The sequence below is a fragment of the Leuciscus leuciscus genome, assembly GCF_965113295.1.
Source record: "Leuciscus leuciscus genome assembly, chromosome: 1".
Lineage (NCBI taxonomy): Eukaryota > Metazoa > Chordata > Actinopteri > Cypriniformes > Leuciscidae > Leuciscus > Leuciscus leuciscus.
In genome coordinates, this window is record NC_138725.1 from 71,530,009 (window position 1) to 71,543,158 (window position 13,150).

General features: G+C 35.2%; 1 protein-coding gene and 1 long non-coding RNA gene across 3 annotated transcripts; one reads left to right on the plus strand and one right to left on the minus strand.

The window, feature by feature from the left end:
• Positions 1–1,437: 1,437 nt before the first annotated feature.
• LOC309512794 lies at positions 1,438–4,911 on the minus strand. Of its 2 annotated transcripts, XR_014211186.1 has the most exons (4): positions 4,023–4,911; positions 3,492–3,548; positions 2,914–2,986; positions 1,438–2,823 (listed from the first exon to the last, which is right to left on the minus strand). It is a non-coding gene; the product is annotated as an uncharacterized lncRNA (long non-coding RNA). The 2 variants fall into 2 exon arrangements; XR_014211187.1 differs by having other exon boundaries at positions 3,492–4,911.
• A 271-nt stretch (positions 4,912–5,182) lies between these two features.
• On the plus strand, positions 5,183–10,570 carry LOC309510822 (tripartite motif-containing protein 16-like). The gene is made up of 6 exons (XM_082185738.1): positions 5,183–5,873; positions 6,842–6,937; positions 7,033–7,266; positions 8,168–8,327; positions 9,058–9,105; positions 9,353–10,570. Exons 1-6 carry the CDS (start codon positions 5,295–5,297, stop codon positions 9,874–9,876), a joined length of 1,641 nt encoding a protein of 546 aa, XP_082041864.1. The 5' UTR covers positions 5,183–5,294; the 3' UTR covers positions 9,877–10,570.
• The last annotated feature ends 2,580 nt before the right edge of the window (positions 10,571–13,150 follow it).

Consider the following 13,150-nt stretch of genomic DNA (forward strand, 5'->3'; position numbering starts at 1 on the left):
GCTGTATTTAATATATTTTAAATACAAAGGGAAACAGATCAGGGAAACGAGACACAGCTGACAAGACTAACGAGGAAACAGGTGTGACAGATGAACTAATGAGGGTAACCGTGGAAACAAAGAAGTGGCGGGAAAACAGAACAAAGGAGGACATGTGACTAATAAAAACAAGACTCAGACAGAACACAACTGTGACACTAACAATAGGCGTGTTTCCATTACAGATTTGTGCAAAACTTTTGCGCTTTTTTTTTAATAAATATCGATAAAAAAGTATTGCGAAACGACGGCTTTTCCATTAACCGATGTTATGCGACTAAAACGTAATTTTTTCCTCTCGCAATAAGTCATTCCAAAAATCATGGCAACGGACGTTGGTAAGTTTATATATATCACAACCACCGCACTAGACATTATTATTATTATTATTATTATTATTAATGGAAAGAGACGTAGGCGTGTTATCCAAGCATTAATGGCAAGGAAAGACCATACTGTGAGCGGCACATATGAGGTGTTTCTGGGTGTTTCTCCCTCAAATCTGCTTCAAGGTCTTGATTGTGGCATTTCTTTGAGGTTTAGAATCTATTATTCCTGTAATTCTTTTGTCTATTATGAATTTAATAAAGAGCTCTGTCTCGTATTCTGTCCAAACACACCGCGCCTTCTAAGTCCGGTGACCTGTAAATGCGCAAAAACTGTTTCCATTGGAGTTTTGCGAAATATTTATTTTTCGAATTGCCTGAAAAACCACCTCATTCAAGCGTAAACACTTTTTTGCGATAAATGGGAGTTTTGCGAAATTGACGTGTTTCCATTGAGCGTATTTTCAATGCGCAATTTCATTTTGTGCAATTTGAAGGGTAATGGAAACACGGCTAGTGTAGGTCTTCAGTAACAATGTCATTTATTTTTAGCTTTCTAATTAGGCACATTTCTGCCAGACTAAACAAGTACTTTCTTCTAGATCTTACAAAAGCACCTTAGGCTTTTTCTTGATAAATATGGTCTAATTCTTTTTGCAAATTTTCTAAAACATCATTATTGGATGGGTGGGTAGAAGTTTGAGTTAAATTTGAAATCTCTCTAATTATGTCTTGAATACGTGTTCTTTTTTCCATTTTTTTCCGAATTGAATGCTAAATTCTTTTACTTCAAACTTTCAAACCGACATTCAGGTGTTGATAAAAATAAATAATGCATGAAGCTATAATAAAATTAGGAATTTGGCCTAGGTTTCTGCCTAAATGAATACATGATGTTAGCTAACTGCATGATCTATATTATCTTAGAACTGTACATTCTGACAAATGGACATTGCTTTGACACAGTAGAATCATTCATTTTCTATAAAGGTGCTTTGAAACAATATCCATTGTTAAAAGCGCTATAATAAATAACTGTTCATTTTTAAAAAATAATTAAAAATGCTGCACTGTAAAAATAAAAGGTGCCTGGAGGAACCTTTTGGGGTTCTTCACTTTGCCACACCGGCGGAACCGTCTGTAGATCCTCTAGGCACCCTTTAAAAAGGGCCGGTTCTCTGAGGAACCACACAGGTTTCCAGAGGAACTCTTATATAAGGCACTGTGTGGAACCACTGTGGGTGCCTCCAGGAACCAAATTTCAATTTTATTTTATTTGTATTAAATTAATTTCATGTTGTTACTATGGTTACCACCATTAACTTCTATTATAATAAACAAACTGAACCAAATACAAAATAAGAATTGTTTATTACATATTTTAGATCCATTTTAATACATACACTTCCATGCACTTGGAAAAAAAAGCTAGTAATAGATTAATATCAATGAATACACACACAAAAAAAAATTGTATAATACATAAGTAACATGAATAATCAACCATGTGTATACAATAAGCTACACAAGAAAAGACATCTCAACAAAATGCATGGAAAAAACATGTTCCAAGTAATAAATCAATGTAAAAAATAACAATTTTGACTAATTAAAAATGTCCATCTTCACTTAATTTTAAAACATGTTTCAGTCCGCTTGTTAAGTCTGACGTCCCTGTTTCCAAGTCCAAAAGCTCTATCAGATGCCAAAAACAAACAACAAACAGTGCTAATATACACTCATTGTGCTGTAATATTCCTGAAAATTATGATCCTAACCTTTATCTCTATTCCGAAATCTCAGATGGTTTAGTTATTCAGCTATTTTGAATCATTAAATGTTGAAGTCTGGGATGCCGTTAGACTGAGACTGTAATGTACACTATAGCTTTTGAAAAGCTTAAATGTGTGACTTGAATCAACAGTTCCCATAAATGGTTGTTGAGTATTCTCAATATCTAGAAACAAGATAGAGGAAGTAGAAGTAGAGGTTTCGACCCGGAAACAGTATTCCTTATGTCACAACAAGCAGAAAACATTTTCCATTTTAACAGAGTTAAGGTGCAGTAAAGTTATCTGTTGTTCTGTGAATGTTCACTGGTGAATTCACTCATTTCAATAAGAATCCACACGATCAGCAATTTTGTGTGGTGCTTCATACATTACATCGCTACACTGCTGACAACGGTCAATGGACATTTTTGCCTGCGTAATTTCACGAAATTCACAAATGTGATGCACCTTTACTCACTGCAACATAAAATGCAATCAATTATAAAATCTTCACAAGGGACACGTGAGGTACTTAACGAGTTAGAAAAGTGAAAAGGTGCATCAGCTTCATTTTCCTGTTTGTTTTTCCTCTTTTCTGGTGGATGGTCCAGGCACTTCAGTGATTTTCAGGTCTACAGGAGGATTTTTATTCTTGATCAAACTTGTATTTCAGCTTACCAAGATCCCTGCAAAGTACAAAATGTACTGTTAGTAAGGTTATTAAAGTGATAGTTGTGAAATTTTAATAATTTCCTCAGCCTTGTGACGTTCCAAACCTGTTTGACTTTCTGTCTGTGGAACCCAAAAGCAGATCTCAGGCATAATGCAACCCGTCACCATTCAATATCACTGCATGAAGCACAAGCAGAAAAAAATTGTGTAATTCATTCATGAAACTATTCTTATGTACACTTGTCTAGTTCAATTCAATGCAACAATTTATGTAAAAATGGTTAAGCTCCAAAAATGTCCCAGAAAAGATCCTAAAAATAATCAATGAGTTCACAACTCATGTGTTATGGGTTGTGTTGTAAGTCTTATGAAGCCATATAATAGCTTTTTCCTTCTTTTTTTTTGTCGAAAAAGACTAAACTTGAAGTTATAATTCAGGGTTCAAATGTCTTATATTCAAATGCATATGATTAAGGTATAGCCTATAAAAATGCATAGCATTATTGGCTCCAAACCTGTGATATTATTTTTCTGAGTAACATGAATGAGATTTGAGAGCATGAGGGAAGATTTTCAGAGAATAACTGATTAAAAAACACAAGTACACAGTCAAACAATACAATTTCACACAGAGAAAGTTCATAGTAATAAAGTACTTGCATGTGGTGTATAGGTAACTTACTGTAATTCAATGTTGCCTCTGAAATGTTCAGATTATTTTAGAAATGTACTGGTTGTTCTGGGGAAACAAAAGAACAAAGCTGATTATTCACAACATAATATTTATTGACCAGTAAATGGCTTTAAAATGGTTTTTGAGAGAATGAGGGCACCTGTAGTAAGTAAAGTTAGGCTAACGTTAAACAAAAACAGACCAAACTATATTAACCTGCTTTTGTTATTCATAACAAACGCCAATGACGACAGCAGGAATCATCTAAATTAGTTAGGCTATATCAGCAATTTGAAGACACGGTTTTACAGAATATGTTGAATTGAATGACTAAATCAATCTAAGACAATAAGTCAATAATTTCCATTTAACGTTAGTTAGCATCGCGGCTAAAACCTTCATACCAGATACTGTGCAATAAACGAGTGGTAAACACTGTAAAAAAGTAGTAATGTATAATAAATTTAGTTTATATATATGTGTGTTTGAATATATAGTGAGTAGACTCTGTATTTATATTTATTTGGCGAGTTTACAAACCTTGTAACGGAGAGCCGAACAAACGGCGGAAGCTTTGATGAGAGGAGCCGTTACCCGATGACGTCGATCAGCTGAGCTTTGTTGCGCGCGAGCAGCGCGAGCATCACTGAAGCGACGACAGCAGAGGAATAGCAGCAGTTTCGTGACAGAATAAAACTTTTCTCCTCCTGGTTCTTCTTCAAATAATAATAATTTATGAAGAAGTAGGTAAAATTATTCTTTTATTACTATTATTTATTCAATAATAATTAATTAATTCTTATTATTAATATTATTATAATTTAGTGTTATTGTTTAAGGTTTAAATTAATCAATAAAATAGGCCTATAGATACTAAATAAATGTAAGCTACCCAGGTGATAAAAACGTAGGCTACTGTTAAATGTATTAAAAATGTATTAAAGTATATTTGTATTGTAGGCCTACTAAAAACACACTCGAGTACATTTTTAATAGTACGTCTTTTTCACCTGGGTATGTATACTGAATCAAACTTAAGTAGCCTATAATAATAATAATAGGATAATAATAATCTTATTCTGGCCTCACTGAACCATTGGGTTCCTCCAGATGCTGGCTTTAACATAAGAGATCTTCCAGGAACCACTTAAATGTTAAAAGATCTTCCAATAACCCTTTTATCACATTCAAGTTCCTCTATTTTCCCCCAAAGCACTTCGAGGTCTCATAGTAATGAAAAGGTGACTCCAGAACCTCTGAACTAAATACAAAGTGCTTAAAGGATCCCATAAGTTCCAGCAAGAACCTCAAAGATTGTCAATGCTCCTCCAGTAACCCTACTATAGGAGAAAGAGCTTTGAGGCACTTAAATTACATTTTGAAGTTCCTTGAGTATCCGACAGGATATTTGAGGCTCCTTTAGTTTTTACAGTGTGTAGTCTAAAGGCGAATACACTACATGACTTCTTCCAGATATTTGCCCTAATTTCCAGTCCGGAGAAGATCATCATCTAGACTTCTAGAGTCATGAATTTTGAGTTTGTCATTCATGAATAAAACTTCTCTCTGTTATTCATGTGCTTTGAACTCGTAATTACAATGTTTTTGACTCCACTAGGGCACATAAACACAGCAGTAAAGTGACTTTCCTTCACCAGGAATGAGGAAGCTGCTTTACAGACACTCCTGTTTTACACACGTCACTCAAACACAGAAGCAGGAAACTATTTCAACTCCTCAGTTCAGAGAAACAGAAACTGAAGTATTGTTGAGCTGTTGTGTGTTTGTGTCTCTCTGTATTCATGCAGTAAAATGGCAGAAGCCAGAATTTCAGTGGATCAGAATGAGTTCACGTGTCCAGTGTGTCTGGATCTCCTGAAGGATCCAGTGACTCTCCACTGTGGACACAGTTACTGTAAGATCTGTATTACAGACTGCTGGGATCAGGAGGATGAGAAGAGAGTCTACAGCTGCCCTCAGTGCAGACAGACCTTCAGTCCAAGACCTGCTTTAGCTAAAAACACCATTCTGGCTGAACTGGTGGAGAAACTGAAGAAGACTAAACTTCCTGCTGACTGTTACGCTGGAGCTGGAGACGTGCAGTGTGATGTCTGTACTGGAAGAAAATACAAAGCCGTCAAGTCCTGTCTGGTGTGTCAGGAATCTTACTGTCAAACTCATTTTGACCGTCATGAGGAATTTCTCTCTCGTAAGCCACACAAAGTGATTGATGCCACTGGACGACTGCAGGACATGATCTGCCGTAAACATGATAAAGAGCTAGAAATGTTCTGTATCACTGATCAACAGTGCATTTGTTTGCGGTGTAAAGAGTATGAACATAAAACCCACAAAATTGTATCAACTGCAGCACAGAGGACAGAGAAACAGGTATGAACTGAGAGGGATTGATCACATAGAAATGAAAGTGTCTTTATTTACTCATTAATTTACTCATGTTGTTCCAAACCGGTTTGACTGAGTTTCTTCTGTTGATTGTAAATATTACATTTTGGAGTAAAAAAGTTTCAAGCTCCAAAAAGCAGAAAAAGCATAAAAGTAATCTAGTTTTATTTTAAAGTAAATTTTAATAATATTTAATATGAAAACCATGTAATTATGAAAATACATTATATACTTAAATCTTACTTAAGTGGGTCAAAAAGTCACTCTTAAGTTCTTAAGTTAATTGCTTTATATTTACATTTAAACTATAATACATTTTCATTTAATAGCAATTAACACGCAATTATGTCGTGTCTGAAAACATTACGTTCAGTTCACACTTATTTCACAATTATATTCTTTTAAAGTATGTAATTTCACTTTTTAAAATATGCTACTTTTAAAAGAGCCTTTTATACTTCACAAATTAAATAAAATAAAACAATTGATAAACTCATGTATGTGGAGCCCAAATCAAATATGATGACATCAAAAACATCAAACTTCACTGGTGTTTGTGTCATGACATCATGGTGTTTAGTGATGTGACTGACATGAAAGAACCAATGAGGTTTGATGTTATTGACGTGTCACCATATTTTATTTGGCCTCTGTAAACCGCTGAGACATTCTTCTAAATATCTTCTGTTGTGTCTCACAATAGACAGAAAGTCATACAGGTTTGGAGCGACATGAGGGAGAGTAAATGATGATACTAATGATATAAAACTAGGCACTGATGAAATACTGCTGACATTCATTTCAGGAAACCATGAATCTGTGGTTTGAACCAGACAGTAAAAACTTACCATGCAAGATCTTTAACCACTTCACCAACTCTGGATTGATGTAACTTTAATGTTTGTATGACAGTAGTTTTATGTGTCATTCCCTGTCATTGGTTTGTCCTCCAGAAACAGCTGAAGGAGACGCAGATGAAGATCCGTCAGAGAATCCAGCAGAGACAGAAAGATCTTCAGCATCTGAGAGAGGCTGTGAAGTCTCATAAGGTGAGTCTGGAGAAGAAGAGAAGTTTGAGACGTCTCAGTTTGGACTCTGTCAGTCGTGCTGAAGCCACTGTGTGATTGTGATGTGTGTGTAACAGCGCTCTGCACAGACAGCAGTGGAGGACAGTGAGAGGATCTTCACTGAGATCATCCGCTCCATTGAGAGAAGCCGCTCTGAGGTCACACAGCGGATCAGAGATCAGGAAAAGACTGCAGTGAGTCGAGCTGAAGGACGACTGGAGCGACTGGAGCAGGAGATCAATGATCTGAGGAGGAGAGACGCTGAGCTGGAGCAGCTTTCACACACACAAGATCACATCCAGTTCCTGCAGGTAACAGAGCTCTAGAAGAACAGGATCATAGTGGACTTGAGCAAGATCCTGCTATGACAGAGAAACATTTCATGAGAGCAGAATGAGCCGTTGACTGAGATGTTGTCAGGAATTCAGTCAGATTCAGTCAAGTGTTGTGTTATCATATAATCATCAGTCAGACTCTCATCTGATCATCTTCTGTTTAAAGAGACACACTTACAAAGCCCTGGGAAATTTACCATTAAATATTAACTCATTTTTCCTTCTGGTTTCTTCTGTCTTGATGAAATCAGTGAACTTGATGGTATCAATATCCAGCCAACTAGATTTTTCATAATCTTTTTAATTAAATATTTTATTTCTTCTAAAATTATTTTAGGAAATTGGGTCAGGTGATCTTCAAAGTTGATAATATTGATAATGTTGATAAAATTAAACAAACGATTTTCAATAGAAATTACATTGAGTATATTTTAGTTTATCATAAATGTGTGTCAGTTCATTCAGCAGTAACTAACCATATTTCAAAGACAATAGAAATAATTCTGAAATTGTTGGTCTAAAAGCTCTCTAAATATTAGGTAATTGCATTTAATATACATTTATTTTAAAGACATTAATTTAATTAAAATAATAATTTTAATTATGATTTTAAAAAGAATTAAGTGTCTGAAAAAATTACATTCAATCTGCTCTTAAGTATATATATATTTAAATTGTATTATTATTAAGTGTGAAATACTAGAGTTTGTAGCATTAAATGATGAATATGAGGAGAATGTGCTGATTGTGTGAAAGTGCTGGATTGAAGCGAGTCACTGAAGAGAAGTCAAGTCAACAAGAGCCGCTCAGATCTGATATAGTGCAGGTTATTGGCTGAAGTGTGGAGATGATGAGTTTTGATTTCTGTTTTCTGTAGAGTTTCCAGTCTCTCTCAGCACCTCCTGAATCTACAGACGAACCCGACGTTTCCTTCAGTTCTCTCTCCTCTTTTGATGGCATGAGAGAATCTGTCCGTCAGCTGAGAGACAAACTGGAGGATTTCTGCAAAGAGGAGATCAAGAAGATCTCAGACGGAGGTAAAGTCCTGCGCCTCGTTTATACAGACGTGTGGAGAAAGATCCCAAATCTGAACGTACAACCGTTTCTGAAATGGTCCTACGATTTATAAAACATCCATTTGCAGAAAAATGTCCTTAAATGCATCTGTTTATAATTCATCTTAAATGTAAATGCAATGTGAACAAGTGCATCAAATCCACCTACAAATATCCCTTGATGATTCAGAAATACAGCAGTCATCATCATGGACAAGGGTTTATATAAAGATGATGAACTTGAAGCTTGAAAGTTTAATTTAAACTTGTTTGTTTAATTTTAAATATATTATTGAATAACATTATAATATTATACATGATAATAATAAAGTACTTTACATGTCCTTTAGTATGTTAGTAAACACATCAAAATAACTGCACTTCTTTGAAGTATGACAAAAGATTATTAAAACATGATTAAAATGTACAAATTAAAACTTTTAATTCAACATTGTTACAAAGTGCACTTTTTAAACGTCTACTTAAAGTGTGTTAAGAAACATATGCATGACGGAGGATGCTAATCATGGAATTTAGGATCAATCCGATGTGTGTGTTTTATAAATGAAGCGCCTGGAGATTATTAATCTGCTCTCAGAAATGAGTCCATCATCTAATATTATAGAGCATCATATTAGAAATGTCTTAGAAATGAATGTATTTTTTTTTTTTCATTTCTCTTCACACTGTTCATGTGTGTTTATTTCCACAGTCACTTTCACCAACATGAATCCCAAGACCAGGAACGACTTCCTACAATGTGAGTCACTAGAAAACAAGCAGAAAAACTCACTGAATGTGTTCATGTTCTTCCTGTAGAAGGAGAAATAAATCATGATAGAAGAGTTTTATAATTGATCATGTAAATGATGATTTGCACAGGATATTTGGTCAGCTGTACTGAGACACTGATGATACATTGAACATTGATTCATGAAGAGTTCAGATACATTAAAAGATCAGACAGATTCATAATTCCTGTTTCTGATGTGTTTTCTCTCCATCAGATTCCCATCAGCTCACTCTGGATCTGAACACAGTGAATAAACGCCTCAGTCTGTCTGAGAGGAACAGAGTTATTACTTACACTGACACAGAGCAGCCGTATCCTGATCATCCAGACAGATTTGATTGTTATCGTCAGGTGTTGTGTAGAGAGAGTGTGTGTGGACGCTGTTACTGGGAGATTGAGTGGACTGGAGATGATGGTGTGATTATATCAGTGTCATATAAGAGCTTCAGTAGGAAGGGATCGGGTAATGAGTGTGTGTTTGGAGGTAATGATCAGTCCTGGAGTTTGGACTGCTCTTCCTCCAGTTACTCATTCTGGCACAATAACACACACACTTCTCTCCCTGTAAAGTCCATCAGCAGAAGAATAGGAGTGTATGTGGATCACAGTGCAGGAACTCTGTCCTTCTACAGCGTCTCTGACACAATGAGCCTCATCCACACAGTCCAGACCACATTCACTCAGACGCTCTATCCTGGGTTTTGGGTTAGTTCTGGATCATCAGTGAAACTGTGTTGATGTTTCAGAACAGATTGTAGAGAGATTTTACCCATAATACTTTGAGCTGCATGATAAATCATAACAGTGAGATACAGAGACTCTTATTTTAATTTTCTTTAATATCTTAACTTCTGCCACAGAAATAACAGAATAAATGTGTGTATTAAATCCTTTATAGAGACAGTAAGAAGTGTGTGTGTGTGTGTGTGTGTGTGTGTGTGTGTGTGTGTGTGTGTGTGTGTGTGTGTGTGTGTGTGTGTGTGTGTGTGTGTGTGTGTGTGTGTGTGTGTGTGTGTGTGTGTGTGTGTGTGTGTGTGTGTGTGTGTGTGTGTGTGTGTGTGTGTGTGTGTGTGTGTGTGTGTGTGTGTGTGAAAACTCTGTTTTGACGAAAATCTCATTCTTTTTTTTGTTTTGTTTTTTTAGTGACAAATTCTTTTTATTATTGATAACAAAAGTATCTTTCAGTTGAAATAATAAAACAGAAGGTTCATTACAAAATGAACAGATTGAGGATAGTGTGGTTTTGAATAATGAAATAGCAGAAATGTAAGGAGTGAAGATGTGTGAGTGTGTGGAGAGTCTGATCATCATGAGAACATGGTTAAACTCGTGTAAAATCAGGGCATTTTTGTGTAGAGTTTTGCAGAAATCATGAAGAAAATTGTAATGTGTGTGAAAACAGATGAAATACATTTTTGTTCTGAGAAATGTGTCTTTGTTTTAAGAACTGAATGAATGGTTTGGGAAATTGTGCCAACTGAATCATTTATAGAGTGTTAGCAAATGAGGAAACCTGTAATACGCACCCATACAACAGGACACAGTAATAAACATCAGTGATAGGCTAAATTTATCAACATATATTTTACTAAAACACCCTAATAAATGTGTTCAGTGCTCAGTGTTGAGTGATGCTGCAAAATAATCATTGAATCAGAGCTTTCATTGTCTAAAGGCACAATATACATAAACATATAAACATATAGGCTATTAATAAAATTAATATAAAAAGTTTTAACAGTGTTTGTGTGATAATAATAATAAAAAAAAGGAAATCATTAGCAATTCATATTGACAGAATCAAAACAAATTCTGCTAGTTAAAGGGTTAGTTCATCCAAAAATATTTGAATGCATCGCTTCGCTTCAGAAGGCCTTTATTAACCAGAGCCGTGTGGAGCACTTTATGATGGAGATATGCACTTTTATGATGATAGATGCACTTTTATGATGGAGAGATGCACTTTTATGATGATAGATGCACTTTTATGATGGATAGATGCACTTTTATGATGATAGATGCACTTTTATGATGGAGAGATGCACTTTTATGATGATAGATGTACTTTTATGATGGAGAGATGCACTTTTATGATGGATGCACTTTTATGTTGGAGAGATGCACTTTATGATGGATATATGCACTTTTATGATGGATAGATGCACTTTTATGATGGAGAGATGCACTTTTATGATGGAGAGATGAACTTTTATGATGGATAGATGCACTTTATGATGATAGATGCACTTTTATGATGGAGAGATGCACTTTTATGATGATAGATGTACTTTTATGATGGAGAGATGCACTTTTATGATGATAGATGCACTTTTATGATGGATAGATGCACTTTTATGATGGAGAGATGCACTTTTATGATGGAGAGATGAACTTTTATGATGGAGAGATGCACTTTATGATGGATAGATGCACTTTTATGATGGATAGATGCACTTTTATGATGGAGAGATGCACTTTTATGATGGAGAGATGAACTTTTATGATGGAGAGATGAACTTTTATGATGGATAGATGCACTTTATGATGATAGATGCACTTTTATGATGGAGAGATGCACTTTTATGATGATAGATGTACTTTTATGATGGAGAGATGCACTTTTATGATGATAGATGCACTTTTATGATGGATAGATGCACTTTTATGATGGATAGATGCACTTTATGATGATAGATGCACTTTTATGATGGAGAGATGCACTTTTATGATGATAGATGTACTTTTATGATGGAGAGATGCACTTTTATGATGATAGATGCACTTTTATGATGGATAGATGCACTTTTATGATGGAGAGATGCACTTTTATGATGGAGAGATGAACTTTTATGATGGAGAGATGCACTTTATGATGGATAGATGCACTTTTATGATGGATAGATGCACTTTATGATGGATAGATGCACTTTTATGATGGATAGATGCACTTTTATGATGGAGAGATGCACTTTATGATGGATAGATGCACTTTATGATGGATAGATGCACTTTTATGATGGAGAGATGAACTTTTATGATGGATAGATGCACTTTATGATGGATAGATGCACTTTTATGATGGAGAGATGAACTTTTATGATGGATAGATGCACTTTATGATGGATAGATGCACTTTTATGATGGATAGATGCACTTTTATGATGGAGAGATGCACTTTATGATGGATAGATGCACTTTTATGATGGAGTGATGCACTTTTATGTTGGAGAGATGCACTTTATGATGGATAGATGCACTTTTATGATGGAGAGATGCACTTTTATGATGGAGAGATGAACTTTTATGATGGATAGATGCACTTTATGATGGATAGATGCACTTTTATGATGGATAGATGCACTTTATGATGGATAGATGCACTTTTATGATGGATAGATGCACTTTTATGATGGAGAGATGCACTTTATGATGGATAGATGCACTTTATGAAGGATAGATGCACTTTATGATGGATAGATGCACTTTTATGATGGAGAGATGCACTTTATGATGGATAGATGCTCTTTATGATGGATAGATGCACTTTTATGATGGAGAGATGAACTTTTATGATGGATAGATGCACTTTATGATGGATAGATGCACTTTTATGATGGATAGATGCACTTTTATGATGGAGAGATGCACTTTATGATGGATAGATGCACTTTATGAAGGATAGATGCACTTTATGATGGATAGATGCACTTTATGATGGATAGATGCACTTTATGATGGATAGATGCACTTTTATGATGGAGAGATGCACTTTATGATGGATAGATGCACTTTATGAAGGATAGATGCACTTTTATGATGGAGAGATGCACTTTATGATGGATAGATGCACTTTATGAAGGATAGATGCACTTTATGATGGATAGATGCACTTTATGATGGATAGATGCACTTTATGATGGATAGATGCACTTTTATGATGGAGAGATGCACTTTATGATGGATAGATGCACTTTATGATGGATAGATGCACTTTTATGATGGAGAGATGCAC